General features: G+C 35.0%; 2 protein-coding genes across 5 annotated transcripts in view; one reads left to right on the top strand and one right to left on the bottom strand.

The window, feature by feature from the left end:
* The window catches only part of LOC123869230 (mitogen-activated protein kinase kinase kinase 4), a 39,113-nt gene extending 37,125 nt beyond the window's left edge, over positions 1-1,988 (top strand). For all 4 annotated transcript variants that reach the window (XM_045912053.1, XM_045912052.1, XM_045912054.1 and 1 more), the window contains 2 exons: positions 65-244; positions 644-1,988. In XM_045912053.1, coding sequence (XP_045768009.1) covers positions 65-244; positions 644-694 — 231 coding nt within the window. In that variant the 3' untranslated portion in view covers positions 695-1,988. The remainder of the gene's footprint in view (positions 1-64; positions 245-643) is intronic.
* Positions 1,989-9,463: 7,475 nt separating this feature from the next.
* Positions 9,464-20,113, bottom strand: part of LOC123869110 (choline O-acetyltransferase) — a 77,531-nt gene continuing 66,881 nt past the window's right edge. The window contains exons 5-13 of the mRNA XM_045911848.1: positions 17,562-17,734; positions 17,064-17,250; positions 15,870-16,047; positions 15,193-15,371; positions 14,455-14,675; positions 13,895-14,017; positions 11,909-12,095; positions 10,714-10,914; positions 9,464-9,730 (exon numbers count right to left, since the gene is read on the bottom strand). Coding sequence (XP_045767804.1) covers positions 9,515-9,730; positions 10,714-10,914; positions 11,909-12,095; positions 13,895-14,017; positions 14,455-14,675; positions 15,193-15,371; positions 15,870-16,047; positions 17,064-17,250; positions 17,562-17,734 — 1,665 coding nt within the window. The 3' untranslated portion in view covers positions 9,464-9,514. The remainder of the gene's footprint in view (positions 9,731-10,713; positions 10,915-11,908; positions 12,096-13,894; positions 14,018-14,454; positions 14,676-15,192; positions 15,372-15,869; positions 16,048-17,063; positions 17,251-17,561; positions 17,735-20,113) is intronic.

Below are 20,113 nucleotides of genomic sequence, written 5' to 3'. Positions count from 1 at the left end.
GCCCATGTATCGGATGAGGTATAAGTGTAAGGAGAAGAAGTGCAGCTATCTATCTATTTGACAGCGCCCGTTCTCGGAGTACGACAGCAACTATCAGATAATGTTCGTGGTGGGCATGGGCGGGCGGCCGCACATACCGGACACGCTGTCGCCGGAGGGCCAGCAGTTCTGCCTCAGCTGCCTCACCCATGACCCTGACCTGCGCCCGCGCGCTGAGGCCCTCAGCTTGCATCATTTCTTGATGGTATGTATCATTTAAAAAAACCGGCCAAGCGCGAGTCAGACTCGTGCAAAAAATAAAGAAAAAAAATTCATATTTGTGCTTTTTGGAGTGGAGACCATGGGTTCGTGGGGCGAGAATGCCAGATCCCTTTTAAGGACCTGTCATCCCGTCTTGTGGAGTCCACGAGTGACCGGAGGTCTGGCATTACCTTGGCCAGCATATTAGTCTGGACATTCAACGAGGTAATGCAGCCAGCGTTCTGGGCACCCTGCCTCGTTACAATTTTTGTTTGTAATTTTTATATTTAAGTATTTATAGTATTTGTGAATATAGTGAGAATATCTAAAAAAATAAGTTAATTAATTATTAAATAAATAGAAAAAAAAAACAAAAAAAAATATAATTAATTTATTATTGTAGGTAAAATCTGATGACGACTGCAAGTGTGAACCAGCTTATCTAATTACGTAGAAGACACCGCAAGCCTCCAAGATGGAGGTGGCCAACACTGGGAAGAATGCCGTGACGTCTAAAATTGGATTAAGGTGGATTGGATTGGATACGGGTCTGCCCGCGAAATTCAAATTTAATTTGGTTTTTTGCAATTCGTAAATTAATACGACAAAGTAGGCTTATGGCACTTTAATTGCGCCAATGCAGTATCATCACAGGTTTATATAAAAATCTTTACTTGAAAGGGTCCGATTTAAGAAATTGGCTTTACACGTGATATATTACTGCACCCCTCCCTCCCCCTTGTGATATTTTGTGACTTTATGGACCCCCTCCCCCCCTTCCTGTCCCTTTCGAGCCTCACGTGATTAATGGACAGCCCGCTTTTAGACCCGTTCGCATTCTGCAGGTACGGAACCATAATATTAAAACTAGTCTCAAATAAGCATCGTAGATGTATATGTATTAAAGTAGTATGTACAATACATATTATGTAGGTTTTAATCAAACTCTACGTATAAAATACCTATAAAGTTTTATGAATGAGTATTGTATGAAAAACTTAAGCATTGTATGAGCCATAATAATAATCAAATTGTGTTTATGTAATTTTAGGTTAGAGTTAATTATGTAAAAAGGGAATATTATTATGTAAAAAGAATTTGAGAAATTTTATATTCGAGGGAAAGAAAAAGAGAAATAGAGAAATGAAATAAAATGTAAAGACATAATAAAATTATAGAAATAATAGATTACGAACATTTCGGATGAATAAACATTATAGGTTATAGTGAGAATAATTCATAATTATTATGGATAGATATTTTTGAAGCGGTGATAGTCTGGTGGTTAAAGACTGGCGTCCTATTCTGAGGGTCTAAGGTTCGATCCCGGCCACGCACCTTTAATTTTCGGTTGCCTGAGAGTTTCCATAATGTTCTCTAAAATGTAATCAGTCCACCAATCTGCATTTGGCCAGCGTGGTGGACTAAACCCTTCTCATTGTGACTTCCTCTCACAATGAGAAGGGCGTACTCAGTAGTGGGTCTGTTTTGGGTCGAGATGATGATGCTGATGATTTTGGATAATAAGATTTTTGCATTTATTTTGAGCAGCTTGTTTCGGAAAAGGCTTGAGATTGTTTATATTATTTTTAAAAGTCGCAAAGTATTGTCTATTGTATAGTTAAGTGCCATCAAACATTTTCATTGTTATGTATTCCATTATAAAATATATAATATGATGTAGCTGTGTTATATAATTTGTTGTAACTTGTAAGAACTCAGTTTTAATAAAAATAGTGGAAAATTAATATTGAAGTATTTATTTTTATCGGGATAAGTACAAAAATGGCAATCGGGGAGGGAACGCCCCGCACACCCGCACAGCCCCCGCGCTAACCCGGTGCGGGTGACCACGGGTGACGCCTCGTACTCCGATTGCCATCTCAACCTGTCGCGAATCTGTCCTGGCAATGAGGCTGGGATCTATAAGATCTATAGAGCGAACTTTGACTTTGCTCAGACTTAAGATACTGTTAACATAAATTAGTCTCGGATTTAAAGTCGGTAAAGTCACAACACACTGGATCTCAGCGTAAATCACATAGATATAGACTTTGACTTCACTCAGACTTTTGTTAAAACGAGACAGTGTTATATGGCTGCTATAAATCTGTCTTATTTTAACAGTATCTTAACACTAAGTAAAGTCAAAGTGCATTCCATACAGATCAGCCTTTTATAATCTATGCTTACTTTCCATAGTTTACTCAGACTTAGACGGAGTTTAAATGAGATCGAACCGATTTACATCTCTAGTCTCTACATAAAATATTTGTCTGAGTTCAACTGTCTTAAATCTGAGCAAGGGTTGTATAGAATATATACCTACCTACCATTTCACTGAGATTGCTCGTGAAGTAAGGCGCGGTTTGTGGCAGGACGACCGTTGACGTAAACAATCAAGGATCTCAGGTTGAAATAGATCGTACTTTGACTTTGCTCAGAATTAAAACGAGACAGATTATGTGGGCGATATAACGCTGTCTCGTTTTAACAATGTCTTAAATCTGAGCAAAGTCAAGGTAAGCTCTATATATCTAAGCCTCAATCTTGCTGTCAATCTCTCGCAGCTGGCATTCTATTTCACAAGCCATCTCACTCCAGTGGATTTTAATTATTTAAATTAAAAAAAAACATCCTCATAGAAGTATAGTTTATTTGAGATTAACATCGAATTGACATAGATACATCTTTTACACATAGTGATATGTTTACATTTCACTCTCTGCTACGGACAGACGAACACATTACAACTTGTGCCACTTTCCTAGACATTAAACTAAACGTAGGTAATAATTAGGTACTGTGGACTGTGGATATGAGCGCTCCGTTAATAGGGGTCTCTCCGTCACTCGCTTCATACAAACGTAGTTCCAATTTCATTTTAATATTCAGCAACCAAAGTCCATAAAATTTAGCAGACATATTCTAGAAACTAATATCTATGTCTGTGGTTTTCCAGATTTCTGTTAAAATATTCGGTTTCAAAGTTACGGTCTTAAAAATTTACATAGAAATCTTTGAGCCCCTGTAATTTTAAAACTACATATTTTTAGAAAAATCTAAAACACCACAGACACAGATATTAGTTTCTAGAATATGTCTGCAAAATTTCATAGACTTTGGTTGCTTAATAATCAAATGAAATTGGAACTACGATTGTATGAAACGAGTGACGGAGAGAGCCCTGTTAATCGTAGGTGTAGCTACGGCACGACCTAACGCGATATTTTTACAACGGCATTCATATTGCCGTTTGGCGTTAGATTTAACCCCAATTCAATTGGCATTAGGGAGCGCTAAGTTTACTTAATTCAATCATTATTTAAACACAATGAAGATTGAATTTAATCGACAGTAACATCAAACAATTCGAAAGTTATGTATAAATAATTTTGTGATTTTACTTAGCCATTTACCTACGCGTATATACTAAGATCTTTTCAAAAAGTAACTAAGCAAACTTTCAGTTTTATAAACAAGATACCACCATAGGTACGCTAATTTAATCAGCAAATGTTGTACAAAGCTATAAGTATAATATAGTCAACAATTATATATTTTTAACGGGAAATATAAACTGTGAATGAAACATTGTCTTACTTTTGTTTGTATTAATATAATATGACTAGAATTCTATGGTGAAACAATATTTAGAACACTTTAAGCTTGGCTTTTCTATAAACTACTCAACTAATTTATAATAGTTTTTTTTTCGAAACAAGAACATTGAACATTTACTTAAGTCTTCCTACTTATATGTTAAATCCGTGTACCTATACTCTACCTATTTAAAAGATTTGCTATGTATATCTACGGGCTATTAATTTAAGTGCAGTCGGTGAGCCGAAAATTCAAAGATTCACAAACAATGTCATGTGTGATGATTTTATTGTGGTAATCGATAGAGTATAATTAACATAATATGTTGCTAAAAATATATGTTGTATTGAAACAGTCTCTAAAATAAACAGGAAGAACTACATTTTCTAAATTACTTTTCTAACTAGGTAGTATTTTTTTCGTCTCTCGTCTGGCTTTACAAAGATTAGCCAATGTCAAGTTTGTAGTTATACAAGTTAGTTAAACTATACAAGTGTGGACCCCGTCTGTGCCGGCGCTCGCCGACACACGCACGGCACCCCCTTAGAGCGCTTTCCAGTCAGTTTTAACAAAAAAACACTCCAAAAAGGCAGAGCACGACCGCCAGCTAACACCAACACAGACGAAGTCCCTAGGCAGTATTATGCTTACAAAGTTTCATATGAATTTGAATTTTTTCATCTAGGTATGTAGTTATCTTCTCTAAAGTCGACGCAATGACCCCTTAGAATAAAAATGACCCCTTAGACACTTATTCATCTCAAATAACTACATGTTCAAAAATTAAGATCAAATGCCTTAATCTGTTATAAGTTTATGGCAGATCGTAAAAAATCTACTGTTTTTCTTTTTTAAAGGCTCCACAGTAAAGTCGTCAGTACGTAATTTTTTTTAGAAACAAGTTCGGACTCAATTCCTGAACATAGATAAGTACCTATGTTTCTACTTAGGTATGTCATTTTTCTCAATATCTGAATGCAGTGCTTATTTCCTTAAAGTCGGCATCATGACAGACCGAATTCCTCTATATCTAATCAACTGAGAATCATCATCAACTGAGAAACGTCCACCTACTGCTGGACATACCTAGGTCGTATGTAAGGATTTTTCGCAGCACGGTGTTGGGCAGACTGAATCCAGCATCTTCGAACAGTGCGTGTGTGCGTTGCTAGTGATAACAAATATCTAAAACTGGTTTTACAGTGACGCTTACCGTCCGCGCGGATGGTAAGCGCGCGGGTGGTAAGCGCGGTGGCCGAATTGCCGTCAGCGCGGGCCATCCGCGCGACTATGTGACGATCCAAGAGACGCAAAGCTCGTGGCCCGCGACGCTTACCAACCGCGCTGGCGAAAGCGTCTCTGTAAAACCACACTAGTACTTACCTAGTAAAACATTTCTACTATGTATTTAATAACATCTAACTGTAAACAAAAAAATGTTTCTGCAAATAAAAATCTTGTATATCTTGTATCTTGTATCTAGTGCCTAATTATTGTAAATTTTTGCCTCACTGACCGCTCTTAAAAACACTGCTTAATGAATATTTCTAAACTCAGGTGATTGCTACAACATTTATATTGATACGTTTGCGGTCTCACAAGTATTTAAATACAAGACAACAACAACCTATAAGAGATGTAAACTCCACAATTCGCAATTCCAAAGTTTTGCAAACTTCCGCAAATTGACGCCTGCTTCTACAGAACATAATGTTGGATTAATGCCTGTGATTAATGCTTAAGAGGGGTCTCTCCTTCACTCGTTTCATACAAACGTAGTTCCAATTTCATTTGAATACTAAGCAAACAAAGTCCATGAAATTTTGCAGACATATTCTAGAAACTAACATCTATGTCTGTGGTTTTCCAGATTTCTGTTAAAATATTCGGTTTCAAAGTTACGCGATCTTAAAAATTTACATACAAATCTTTGAGCCCCTGTAATTTTAAAACTACATATTTTTAGAAAAATCTAAAACACCACAGACACAGATATTAGTTTCTAGAATATGTTTGCATTTCATGGACTTGGGTTGCTTAATATTTAAATGAAATTGGAACTACGATTGTATGAAGCGAGTGACGGAGAGAGCCCTGTTGAAGCATTTGATTAGTAGGTAATTCTACTGAAACTAAGATTTAGTTAGTAATTCTACTAAATAGTCTTCTATAACTATAGGTGCCTACATGCTTATACCTATCGATATTAAATGCTCATTTCTTTTTTTTATAATTATAAGGTAGGTATACCTACCTTATATTTTATAGTTAGATAAATTAGTGTAAAATGCGTATCCAACAGCAATATGTATATAGATATTCATACAATTATAAAGGAAAAATATAATATCGACCGATTAAGTAGTAGATAAAAATCGCTCGTATAGAGACGTAATAAATAGGTACTTAAGTAAATACTTAATTAAGTTACATTTTGATATGTATCCTTTTCTTAATACTAAATCTTTGATATGTTTCGATATTCTTGGTCATGTCAAACATGATCGATGACATTTTGATATGTATGTTAAGTTCTTTAATCCTAGAAATTAGAATGATACATTACGATTACTTATGTTATTGATGAAATGGATTGTGTTTTATTGACGTGACAACGTCTTATAATTCGATAGAGCCGGCTGCACGCACGAAAAAACATGACTCATGCGGCGTTACCTCGCTCTGAGGCGTTCCATGTAAGGCTTGAAGTGCAAGCGAGAACGCGGAACGAGCGACAAAGAAGCACAATCGGCCTATGTTGTCACGTTCAACTATCGTCAGTAAACCGACTTTACAGACAACCAATTTTTTTAATTTAAAATAGAATTAAGTAAGGAGACTTTTCCATTTTGACGATAGCATACTCTATATTTGCTTATCTTTCATATATAAATAGATACTTACCTTAAAAAGATTTATAAATCATGAATTTCAATTTGCACGTGATTTTAAGATTATTTTAGATTTTAACAATATTTTATATAGGTACCTATATATCTAAAAATGCAATAGGTAAATAAATCTTTTATATTCGTAAAAAATAAATAAGTAGCAAGCTTAAAAAGCAGGTAATTTACATGAGTAGGTACCTACATTAGATAATAGATAAAATAGTTAAGTTTTAAAAACTCTCCATCAAACAAATTGGTATAATTATATTATTTTACATTTCTAATTGTTATGTTATCACCACAGCATTGACAAATTCAAAAAGAACTCATACCATTCATTATTTTAAATAATTAATTATACTTAATGCTTTCCAAAAATCTCTGTGATGCGGAAATCTGCACCTAGGTATAATCCTTAGCGATGTAAAAATTTAATATATTTTTATTTTATAAAAAAAATGGACATCAATGGTTTTGTAACAATATTATTAATAAAGGCTTATTTGGCGCAAATAGACAGTAAAGAATGTTGTATAAGTACGCAATTTTTATTAACTTTTATAATTTTATTCAGTTAATTGGTTGATCAATGAATGACATTTTATTTGCATTACATGCGACCAATTGCATCTTAACGACTGTTGATGCAAGAGTAACAACAAAACACTTTGTGCCAAATTTACTTTTACTAAGCTTTATAAACATAACAATATAATAAAATAGTTTCTGAGCTATTGTATAGTTAAATACGTAACATCTGTGAAAGATTTCAACAATGTATAAAATACTATACTAAACACTAAATAGGAATCGTCTATTCAATAACTAGGTACTAATTAACTATAACTTTATGTAGGAATCCTCTAATCGCATCTATAACAATAACTGGAAATTCACTTGTATAAAAACATTCTGATAAAATAAACACACCCATTTTCCATTGAATAAGCTTGTATATCTATACCCTATATATTATGAGACTGCCTAATAATAATAATTAATACCTAATAATTTTAAGTGTTTCTTCTAAAAGTTTTGCAAAGTTAAATTAAGTATGATTAAGATATTAGGGACGTTAATGTTTCATGCTAATTTAAGAATATAATAATATGTGGTTTACGAAAAATATAAAAAGAATTTTTTTACGGTATTAACAATGATAGCATAAGACTTAATACACGGCAATATAATATAATATTATTACGTTAATTTAAATATTATATAAATGCAACTAGAATGGCATTATGAAAAAGTCAACGTAGTAACATAAAAAGTAACGTGAAGCTAAGTGAATTAATACATTTTAGGACCTAAAATAATCTTTCTTAAGTAGGTAGTCGTACTTTGTACGTTTTGAAATCAATTTACTTACAAGTATTTAAAAATGATAAGATTTTAGTAAAAATTATATTAACAGTACTTATTTATTATTTACTTATATTGAGCCATGTCCTCTATAATAATAAATTAATTGGTTGATCAATCAATAATTTTTTCAACATCAACCAATTATATCAATGACAGATGACAGGCGAATATTGGATTTTCATGTTTCAAATTACTTTTTGAAAATTCCTAATTCAGTAATATTGGTGAAAACTCAAAATGTTTATTTTTTTGCAATATATAGAGCTATACTTAATATAAATAATTTCATTATTTCCCAATAGGTAGGTAGGTAACCTAGGTAGTAGGTATTTTTATAATATAAAGGTACATTTAGCTCTAATATTCAATTAGTTTTAGAACTACCTTAAGGTTAGCTAAACAGGGATATTGTTACTAGATATATAACATACATAAATATATTATTAATAACATCTAATATTTAACTAATATTTCTATAAATTCATAAAACATGAAACTAGGTAGCTATAGGCTATAGCGATACCTACCAATTAATTTTAATAAAAACGCGCTACCAATACAGCCTCGAAGTGATATGTTTAGTTTTGGTACAACAAATTGTTATAATATAGGTATTTTTATAATTGTACTTATAGTAAGTATATGTAATAATATATAGGTATATCTATTTTTAAAAGTGTGCGTATTTAAATTTATGCTTATTAATATGATCCAATTTGATCGAAAAACGAAGATAATTTTTATGTTTACGCACGCACAGTAATAATTATTATAATATAAAGAGTCATACATAATCATAACGAAATAAGATATAAAATAAGTACCTACCTTGGTAGGTAATATCGTTAATATAAATAATCGGGCGGTTTTTTAAATAGATGTATTGCCCCTCGATATAAATATATTATATTGTTTTCTAAGATTAAAGATAAATTTTAAATATCTTAGTAATTTTAAATTTTGAAATAAATAATACTTCGATACGATATTCTAAAAACGATAACACTTATCCAAAATTAGGTTATACCTTTGGAATTTTTCACAAAGTTACAGTAGATACAGTAAAGTTATATTATTACTTGGACAAGAAAATAATTTCTCAATGTCTAAGGCGGAAATCTATAGCGCGCGCTTTGACTTTCCTCAGACTTAAGATACCTACCGTTAAAACGAGACAGCGATATATGACTGATATAAATCTGTCTCTTTTTAACTGAAACTTAAGTCTGAGCTGAGAAAAGTCAAAGTGTGCTCTATAGGTTTCAGTACTTTCAGCCTAAGTACCTACTGTGAAAAATAGAGTAGGAGCTTCATGTCACTCCTCTTAAATCCATCTCCAGCATCCTTCTTTTTACTATTTCTTCTCCTGCGCCCATGAAGTTTGACTTCTTAAAAGTTTGGATTACTAATACTTAGCTTTCAGTTTTCCGATTTTGAAACATGAGCTTCATTGAATCCAGAGCCTCTTCTAGAGACTGCCGGAAGGCTTCCGTGTTGGTCACGCTAGAAGATACGAAGGAGGATATGCAGAATATAACGCAGTCCTTCTTCGGGTTGTAGCTGCAACCATAGCCGTCGGGGACGACTGCGCCGTAGCCCATGAATGTGCCGTCTGTTGTTGTTGCTACCTGTGGTAGATAAAGATCATTTTAAGAATTTCTTTCTCTTCTAGTAGTTCCAAAGGATAGTGTGTTGTTTATTGCGGTCTAGGAATTTGATCAGCCCCTTGATTAGATATTTATTGTAAATTGAACAATTGAAAAGAGCAACCGCCGAGTTTCTTGCTGGTTCTTCACGGTAGGAACGGCATTCCGAACCAGTGGTAAATTATTTATTTGACGATTCAAAAGCACTTGTAAAAGTTTATTTGAATAAAAATCTATTATATTATATTATATTCTATTAAACATGGCAGCTTTTTTGTATTAAATTTTACAGACTAGCGCTTGGCTGCGATCACACCTGCTGGCAAGTGATGATGCAGCCTAAGGTGGAGCGAGCTTGCCTAAAAGATGCCTATTCACTCTTGAATTAAAGGTGTCCATATTAAAAGTGGAGGTGAGAACTGCTACTGACTCGTCATGTGCCTGAAAGTGAGGACACACAATTCACCCAGGAACTCTCTCGCTGCCTCTCATTAGCGAAAGTCCAAACTGGTGGTTGTCGATGCCATAACTCAGGACATTTGCGTCCATTATCACAAGCGATAAATCCCCAACTATTATGAAAGATTACGCTGCTTTTCCACCAGAGATGTGCTATGCTACGTTGCTATGGATGCGTTTGATATCCACCAATCATATTCATTGGTGCCCATAGCTTAGCACTGGTGGAAACGGATTCAACTAAGATATGTTTTTATATGGAAGGATGCGTGCTATGGGTGCCTGCTATGGGCCGTCTACAGTGGTGCAGAGCAGAATACCTACAGTATGCGCATCATTCTCGCACAGCTACTTTGCGGCGGCGCATCTTCATAGCGCATCTTCCTCGCACAGCTACATAGCTTAGTATTGGTGGAAACGGTCATATATTTTCGTAGCGTAGATTTTACATCTTCGCAGCATAGCTGCATAGCACATCTCTGGTGGAATGGCACCCTTACGTTTACCTGACTAGTGCTGAGCTTGAACTCTATCATGCGGCTGTATGTGGTGTCTGTGAACAGCTCAGGTACTTGTCCCAGGGTCTCCCTTGCCGCCTCACGTAACCCCAGGAGATGGTTGTCGATACCACGCCCCAGGATATTTGCTTCCATTATCACTGTTTGCTTGCGGGCTGCTTCCTCGAATAACTCCAGTTTCTTTTGCTCCTAGAAGAAAATAATTGGTAAATGGTAATTAATTAGAAATTGTCAAAGAGATATAGTATGCAGCATATTAGGTTTTAACAAAGCATGAGAATTTGTCACTTTTATAAAGTCATCCACACAAGAAGACCAAGGCGAAACGGGCGGATATTTTTTATTAGGTACAATAAAACCTTCAATAGGCATAAATTAGCGAATGGACTAAAAACTGCGCTACTTACTCGTACATTTTTTCAGATGTTTAAAGACTTTTACATTATGTTTTTCTTCACCTAAGATCAAGTGAGTATTTGATTTATCTCTTCTCTTTGAATAAGTAATGGTGGACTAACGGATTATGTACTCCACTAGATGATTCCCGCGACTTCGTCCGCGTGGATTTAAGTTTTTTGAAATCCCGTGGGAACTCTTTGATTTTCCGGGATAAAAAGTAGCCTATGTGCTAATCCTGGATATTATCTATCTCCATTCCAAATTTCAGCCAAATCCGTCCAGTAGTTTGCGTCAAGAAGTAACAAACATACAAACTTTCACCTTTATAATATTAGTGTGATTAAAGTTCATCATCACGCAGTGAGTAGCGTCTTATTAACAGGGCTCTCTCCGTCACTCGTTTCCACTCGTTTCATACAATCGTAGTTCCAATTTCATTTGAATATTAAGCAACCAAAGTCCATGAAATTTTGCAGACATATTCTAGAAACTAATGTCTATGTCTGTGGTTTTCCAGATTTCTGTTAAAATATTCGGTTTCAAAGTTACGCGGTCTTAAAATTTTCATACAAATCTTGGAGCCCCTGTAATTTTAAAACTGCATATTTTTAGAAAAATCTAAAACACCACAGACACAGATATTAGGGTCTAGAATATGTCTGCAAAATTTCATGGACTTTGCTTGCTTAATATTCAAATGAAATTGGAACTACGATTGTATGAAACGAGTGGAAACGAGTGACGGAGAGAGCCCTGTTAAATGGTTAGTCATCCAGAAACTCACCCCATACAAATTGAAGGAGACCTTTCTCTGACCGTCCTCCTCAGACTGAGGTGGAGTATCAGCAGTACACATGGCAGAGGCCCACGCGTGGGCTGCGCTGTGAGCTGACCTTATGTTGTCCACACGGCCGTTGCGGAATCGACGGAGAGATGCTGATTCGTAGGTCGATACAAGGTAACCGTAGAGTCTAGACAATAAATAATAAAAAATATAAAATCTAGTTCATCATACTTAACTGACCGAGAAATGAGAGTATATGTCAATAAAGGAACATCTGTAGGAACTAAGGTCAAATTAGGAGTGCCACAAGGATCAATTCTCGGTCCATTTTTGTTCCTAGTCTATATTAACGATCTTCCTAATATAGTAAAAGAACTAGCAGATATCGTATTATTTGCTGATGACACTTCTCTCGTATTTAAAGTTAACAGAAAAACCTGTGATTTGGGCAACCTTAATAAAGCACTCACCAAGCTTTCGCAATGGTTTTCGGTCAATAACTTAGCATTAAATAGCAAAAAAACAAAGTGTGTATATTTTGCCTCATCGAACTTTCGTGGTGAAAGAAATGTTGAGATATTTCTCAACAATGAAAAATTAGAAATTGTCGACGAAGCTCTTTTCCTTGGACTAACTATTGATTCTAGTTTACAATGGGGACCGCATATTAATATTCTGTCAAGTAGACTCAGTTCAGCAGTATTTGCAATTCGTAAAATAAGGCAGTTAACAGATGTTCAAACTGCTAAAATAGTGTACTTTGCATATTTTCAAAGCTTGATGTCTTACGGAATTCTGTTGTGGGGTTCTGCTGCGGACTGGAAAACAATTTTTATACTCCAAAAAAGAGCTATTCGCGCCATTTATAAGATGAAGCCCAGAGATTCTCTAAGACATTTGTTTAAAGATATCGGCATTCTGACCATGCCTTCACTTTATATATTTGAGAACATTATGTACATTAGAAAACATCTGCCATCGTATAAGAAGAACTCTGACTCTCATCACTATAATACACGAAATAAACATAAGTTAAGTGGACACAAATACAGGTTATCTAAAACGACTAAATCATTTATGGGCAGTTCGATACGCTTCTACAACATGATTCCAAAGGATATAACCGATCTTTCTGACAGACAATTCAAAAGTAAAATAAAAGAAATTTTAATTAAAAAAAGTTATTATAAGATTAATGATTATATAGATGATAAAAACGCATGGAAAATGTAGCCCTGCACAAGCTATTCAACGAGCTAAGCTAAAAATTATGTACCTACTTGTGTACCCGTAATATTAGTTTACTATTTTTACTATTGTTATTTTGATATTATTTAGATCCTACATATTTGGTAGACTTATTTTTTCAGTGTATTGTGACTTTCGTAAGTGCTTTTATAAGTCTGAAACGAAGAATAAATAAAATACAAATACAAAATACAAAATAATAGAGAGTTTAAAAATTATCAGGCATAGTATGAGTAAAGAGCAACCGCCGAGTTTCTTGCTGGTTCTTCTCGGTAGGAACAGCATTCCGAACCAGTGGTAGATTATTTTGACGATTCAAAAGCACTTGTAAAAGTTTAATTGAATAAAAATATTTTGAATTTTGATTTTTTTTTTTGAAAGGTAACTGGACAGCTTGATTACCCTCGTTCATAATTTAAAAGTCACTAAGCGCGATATGGAGCGGGTTATGTTATCTCTCTTAGGAACAAAATCCGAACGAACAAAGCAAGGGAACCAATGCGATGTATGTGAAGTGCAAATGATTAGCAAGCTGAAGTGGTAATTAGCAAGTGGTGAGCCTTGCATTGCATACCTAACTGTCTGTTTATGATGCTTTTGAAATGTCCAGGTGTGGTTTGTGGATGAATGCAGCTCAATAGATGATTGGATAGTAGACCATTGCGTTTAATACGACATAATTTACTTAACGTAAGATGGTGGCACTCACTATTAAAACGGTAAAGTTTAAAAACATACTTGTAATATGCATATTGCATAGCCAGTTGTATGTAGACATCGGGGCTGGTGCGGCAGGACTTCATGTATTCCCGGCCATAGTTGCGGTACGTGTACACCTTTAAATCTAGATCCGATATTGCACTGAAACAATATCACAAAGATTAATGGGATACCTAATTGCAAAGGTCTTCTCGATTATCCTAGAATATTTATGGGTCGAGTGGGTCGTGTCTCCTCTAGTCATGTCCTTTCTTCTGCTCTGGCTTGCCTTTGTAAAGCATTTTCAGGAATAGCCTGAAAGTGATCTGAACTATACATAGGTAATCAAGTTACTTTCCCAGTAATGCCCAAAAGAAAAAAAGAACAACAGTTTTGAGCATAACCTGACCTTAAAGCGGTCCTAAAGAAGCTTAGCTTTGCTTAGATTTATTACGATATCGACGAGTTGTATGGATTGCAATGCACCTGCACTAACTTACAGATCTAATATATATTTGTAAGTTGGTGTGGATTCATCATCATTCATCTGTAAGTTTGTGTGAAGCATCCAGTTCTAACTGTGAAAATCTAAGCCTCACCGGTCAAAATCCCTAGCAGCGTGTTCAATAGTTCTCTGCAAATCCACACTAAGATTCCACTTCATAGGTTGCGGTGCTGGCAACAGTACGGGTGGGGGAGCTGGCCTGTCTGATACTTCTGCTCTTGCAAGAGCTCTTTCAGCCAGCCGAATAACTGCCACGCCTTCCGCTGGGCTGTGCTCATAGCACATGCCCACTGTACCATCTGATGATATGATCAGCTAGAACAAAAAATTGGTTAATAAAATTTTTCATATTAACTAAGAATAATCAATTAAGAAAGCATAGAACGACATCTTGGGACTACGATTCGCTTAAAGTTTTTTTCGCGGATGTATGGGTCGAGATATCCTCAGGAAAATCAAAACGATTCAATTCACAAAAAAAATTACTCTACTCTCTTTGGGCTAAAGCCTCGTTTTACTAGACCATTCCTTCAGAATTACATCATATTAAAAGGACAAGGCTTCGGTCCACATTTTTGGATGATTAAGACGAATATAGGATTAGAGAAACAAAACAAGTATAATTCAAATTCCCTCTGCTTAAGTAAGTACAATTCTTATGGCTCATTTTAGAGTTCCATACTAAATGGTAAAAAAGAACCTTCGTGGTGCGACTTCATTCATCTGCCCGTCTTTCCATCCGTTATAGCTGCTTCACTTAATCAGGCATTTTGCCCCTCTTCTTTATCTCAGAATTTGACCTGGTTAAAATCAATGGTACTATATAAGTTACCTGTACAGTCTTGTCGAACCAGCGGTTGGCAGAGTGGTGGCGAGTACCTCCACCATGCATAGCCCGCAACAGCGCGTTGGTGTCACTATCCAGCTCGGATCGGTCCCCACCTGCCTCGTCCACGCACATGATGCATAAAGCTCGAGATATCAGTTCGAGGTTCGCCCGGTTGTTTTCATCTGTTAACAAGAGAACTCATATATTCTCTTCATCATCATCATCATGCAAAACATTAAGGAAATAATGTACCATTTGGACGACTTTTAAGGACATCTTGTCTTCAAGAACCTTGTTTGAACTATAAGAAAGAAGAAGTAGAAAAATGTATGGCATGCAAAAATCCCAAATACCTTTTCGTCTGATTTTCGCGACGTTGAGGCTGTTGCTATTTATTAACCTTTTGGCAATCTATTTTCTGGTCTAGTATGGTGTGGTATTTTGTCCTCTCTTCTATTAAAAGTCAGCTGTCATCAGTCAAATGACCTTCACCAAACAGGTGGAACATAACTTTCCAGGTTAGCCGGCTTCCATCTTAGGCTGCATTACTTGCCACCAGAGGCACCAGGTGAGATTGCAGTCAAGGGCTAACTTGTAACCGAATAAAACAACTTTGGCTATACCAGCCTATTCCTAGATGACTCTACGTTTTCCCTGTCTTAAGTTATTTTCAAATTTACCTCTAATAAGCTGTTCCCTGGCTTTTGCCCACTGGTCTCTGTTCATGGAGGTCAGTATCCCGACCCTGGGCGCTGGAGGTGCCCCGGCTGCGTCCACCATAGCGGTGAGGAGTTGTGCTTGAATCTCTCCAGGAGTTAGACGTCCTCTGTCGACTGCTTTTACCGGGATCGGGTAGAACTGAACACGAATGGACTAGCTTAGTTACAGATGTATAAATTTATGATAAATGATTATATTCTAGACCACTAAGTTTTTAAGGACGATCAAATAACACCTGGAGAAGGTCCATTGAAGCAGACCTTAAAAGAGTGGGATTTTCGTGGAACCATGTCAAGACAGCAGCCAAAGACAAGGAGACATGGAAAACAACTGCTGCAGCCCTAAGTTCCACGAAGGAATTCTGGAACTCCGTCATCATCATCAGCAAGTTTTTAAGGAACCTGGAACCGGAACTCGCGCTTGAAGGTGCAGTGTTGGTAGAACTCCCCTCCCCTTCCCACCCTCCCCTATTGCAGCCGCTGTATTCAAGTGGTGCAAGACTATGGCGTGTGGAAATCCGTACAAGAGACCTATGTCCAGCAGTGGCCGTCTATCAGATGATGAAGTTTTCAATTTATTACAACTCGTTAATAAACTAAAAAAGTCCCAAGTCCCGTTCAGACCAATAAAAATTTAGATCTAAATATGAACATTAAACGTTTTTTATTAGAAGTTAAGTACAATGAAACCAAGAATTATTGGAATGAAAATCTAAATTGTAATTCTAGAACTGCTAGCCAAGAAATTTAATTGAAGAAGATACTAGTACGTACAATTTTATTAACCCACAACTTCAGTATCTTACAAGTAGTACAAGTAATAAAAGTTAAGCACGATCTCAATTCTCAAGATAGCCAAGTTGGTAACATAAAATATTAAATTACTTGGAATCCCAAAAGGAACTTTAAGTCACGGAATACAAAGATAATAGTTGGTTAAGCACTGGAAATTGAAGTGGATTAAAGTAGTTTCAATATCCTTCTGAACAAGTAATAAGTTTGAAATACTATAAACTTATAAAGTATAAAGTTCGATAGCAATTTGTTATTTTTTACTGGCAATAGTTCAGGAAACTTTATACTACTAATACCTATTCCTACATGTTTAAGATTACGTATATTAGCGACCATGGCTCAAATGTTACGATTACTTACATAGTTTCTGCACGCCACGATCACCAGTTCCTCACATTCTTTAGAATCGTTTGAACTGCTGGGCAGTTCTAGACGGTCCTTTCCAACTTCTGGTATACGACAGACGCCCAACAGCCGGTAGAACTGCTCCATGCATAGAGGTTGACCTTTTTCGCGACTGGTGGCTCTTTCTTGTGGTAATTCGCCCCTGAAGAATAATTCATATTCAAAACTACTTAGATTTACTTTTATCGCTGTTGCATCCCTCGTGATTTGAATGTGATGAATTAATCATCAAATTAAAATCACCACGGATTCTTATTGTTATTATCTTCAAGTACGCAGTCAACAAAGCTTATATCAGAATAAATACAACGTTTCAAATATAAAGAAAAAAATTCAAATAACTTCTCGAAATGACAAATGATTTGCGTTTTTGACCAAATTAGTAGATTCTCTTTTTTTGTTTTACTTAATACTGTTTATTTTATTGTTTTATTTAAAGCTTTAATTGGTTACCTGTCAAGCATTTCCTTGTAGTCAAGAAGATCATCAATGTATAGAGCGGCCAGGTCTGCCACTTCGTCTATTTTAGCGAATTGCCTCCTTGGAAACACCATGCCAGGGTTTGAATTGATAGGCAAAGGGTGTCGCACTTTCAGATACATGTCATCCAGCCACCAGTCCGTCACCTTTATGAATATTTCATAATAATTTATTAAGTATAACAGTTTAACTACCAGGTTCGTAAAAATATACCATATTAATCAGAATATTACTATATTATTATTAAGTAGGTATAATTTGTTTTGCCTGAATATCTGATTTAAAAAATTGTTTAATTATAAATAACAGTATAAATATTGAATAATAAGGGCCCTATAGGGCATCCTGGGAGTATCACGAATTTTTTTTAAGAGCCTCTTGTAGTAAATCCTTTTTGAACAATTCAGTGAGTTACATAGCTAAGCTACTAAATAAAAGAAAAAATATACCAATAATTATATTTCTTACTTAAAAATTATAAATAATAATTATAAGGAACAGTAGGGCTTAAGAAGAAAATAGTTCTCCTTTGTCGTTTTGTAGGCTTTCTAGTTGTAGTTGTCGTAGGCATTATGTCTTCAAAATTATCCTCATACCAACCACTTCTTCTGAAATAATAGAGAGGATCTCGGTAAGGCTTTTCATCCTTTGTAGTACTTTCAACAACTTCTTTGATCGACAACCGCGTTGGTTTAATGACTTCGTTGTTATTCAAATAGTTTCTTATATAATCTATTCGATCTCGAAATGGTTTTGGCTTTATATTTGATGGAGGAATATAATATGTAAGTCTATCCATTACCGTCTTGGCTGGTACATTGGTGTTTGTAATAGGATGTGATTTAATGTAATTAACTTTTTGTCTCAATGATAGCGCGTCACTATGATGATGTGTTCTGAAATCTTTTCTATAGAAATCATCATTGTTAGTGAAAAATAATGATTTAGGTTTATAATGTTCCAGTGATGACTGGATGAGTCCATCTTCGTCAAAGACAGGTCGCAAGACGTTATGTTGTGTTTTCACTGCAGGAATATTCCGAATTCGAGAACTTATTGGAGCTTTGTGTAAAATTTCTTTGGCATTCGATTTTACTGCTAATTTTCTGTGCGTAAAGAAATCTTTAGTGTTTATTGAAACCATTTGCTTATTTTTGTTTGGTAGACGTATTCTTTTCATTACTTTTCTATGTGCTGCAGACGGGAGTTTCATTAGAGGATGTATATTAGTTTTTATTAAATTAGACAATCTTTTTTTATTTCCTTCTTTTTTAAAATTGCTTTTCTTGATTTGTAATGAAGGTTTATTTTCTTCTTTAGCTATAACTTTATAGTTAGGTCTTTGATGAAAAATTTTATTTTTCTTTTCTAAGTTATGAGAAGTATTCTTAAACTTGCTTTGAGGCAGTGGTGTTGTTGATTTATTAGGTTTGTTGCTTTTAACAGTAAACCTAGATATAGTATAAGGTCTAAGTGTTATTTCGGGATAGGCTTCTGTCGGTTGGTATGTATTGTATCTGATAGTTTTGCTTTTTTCTTTTAATCTCGTGATAAATTCTAATGGTTTAGTTAAAATAATTGGCGTGACTGTGGAAGTTTTAGTTTTTCCTTTATTAAATCCTTCATTATTTTTAGAGATCTTAAGATACTCAACCGTTTTATTGCTGTTATTGTTTCGGTTGTTCTTATCGTCTTCAATATTGACTGTGAGATTAACTCCGATAGAAAATTTTGGAATTGCTCCAGCAGACGTATTTACGATTAGTTTCTGGTGAAATGCTATTAGGTTTGAATTACTTTGTGTACGATTGATACAAGTAACCATTTTTTCAGTAACTTGTTGTGTTGGTGTTGTTGTGCTTAAAAGTTTATTTAGATCAGTCACTTTGTTTTTCTTTGTGTTCCTTTTTTGTTCTGTATAGTGATTATTATTAATATCCCACAAAACTTTCATACTAGTAGGTAAAAATGTAAAATATTTGTTAAATTTTTTAAAATTTATTTCTGTAGGGGTTGTAAATATTGAAGCCAGAAGTGCATCTTTTTGGTAATGGGTAAAATTTCGAGTTGATGATTTTGTACTTTCAGTATATGCATTCACATTACTGCTTTCTGTTATTACATTCGGGTGACATTCTGTATTAGTTTTATCTTGTGTTTCACTAACAACTTCAGTGTGGTTCGATTCATTAGTGTCTGCTTTGTCAAAGTCTCTGTGGTGAACCGATAGCAACTTATGATGTTCACTAAATGAATAAAGCGGTGTTTGTACCTTTTTGGGTAGATCAATTTCATTGGTTCTATTATTTTCATTGGCACTTATCGACTGCATTTTCGATTTTGTGGACATAGTCGATTTGTGCTTGGCTTGTACTGTATAATCGTGTATGTTTGACAATGATGCCATAATGGAAGTATCGCTATTACTATCTATGTTAACAGAACGTGTAACAATTGATGGTGTTGTTAATACTGGCCATATGTTACTCACTAGAGTATTTTTTATTTTGTTTTCATCAATAATA

Source organism: Maniola jurtina, chromosome 10 (assembly GCF_905333055.1).
Source record: "Maniola jurtina chromosome 10, ilManJurt1.1, whole genome shotgun sequence".
Taxonomy (NCBI): domain Eukaryota; kingdom Metazoa; phylum Arthropoda; class Insecta; order Lepidoptera; family Nymphalidae; genus Maniola; species Maniola jurtina.
This window is presented reverse-complemented; position numbering and strand designations above follow the sequence as displayed.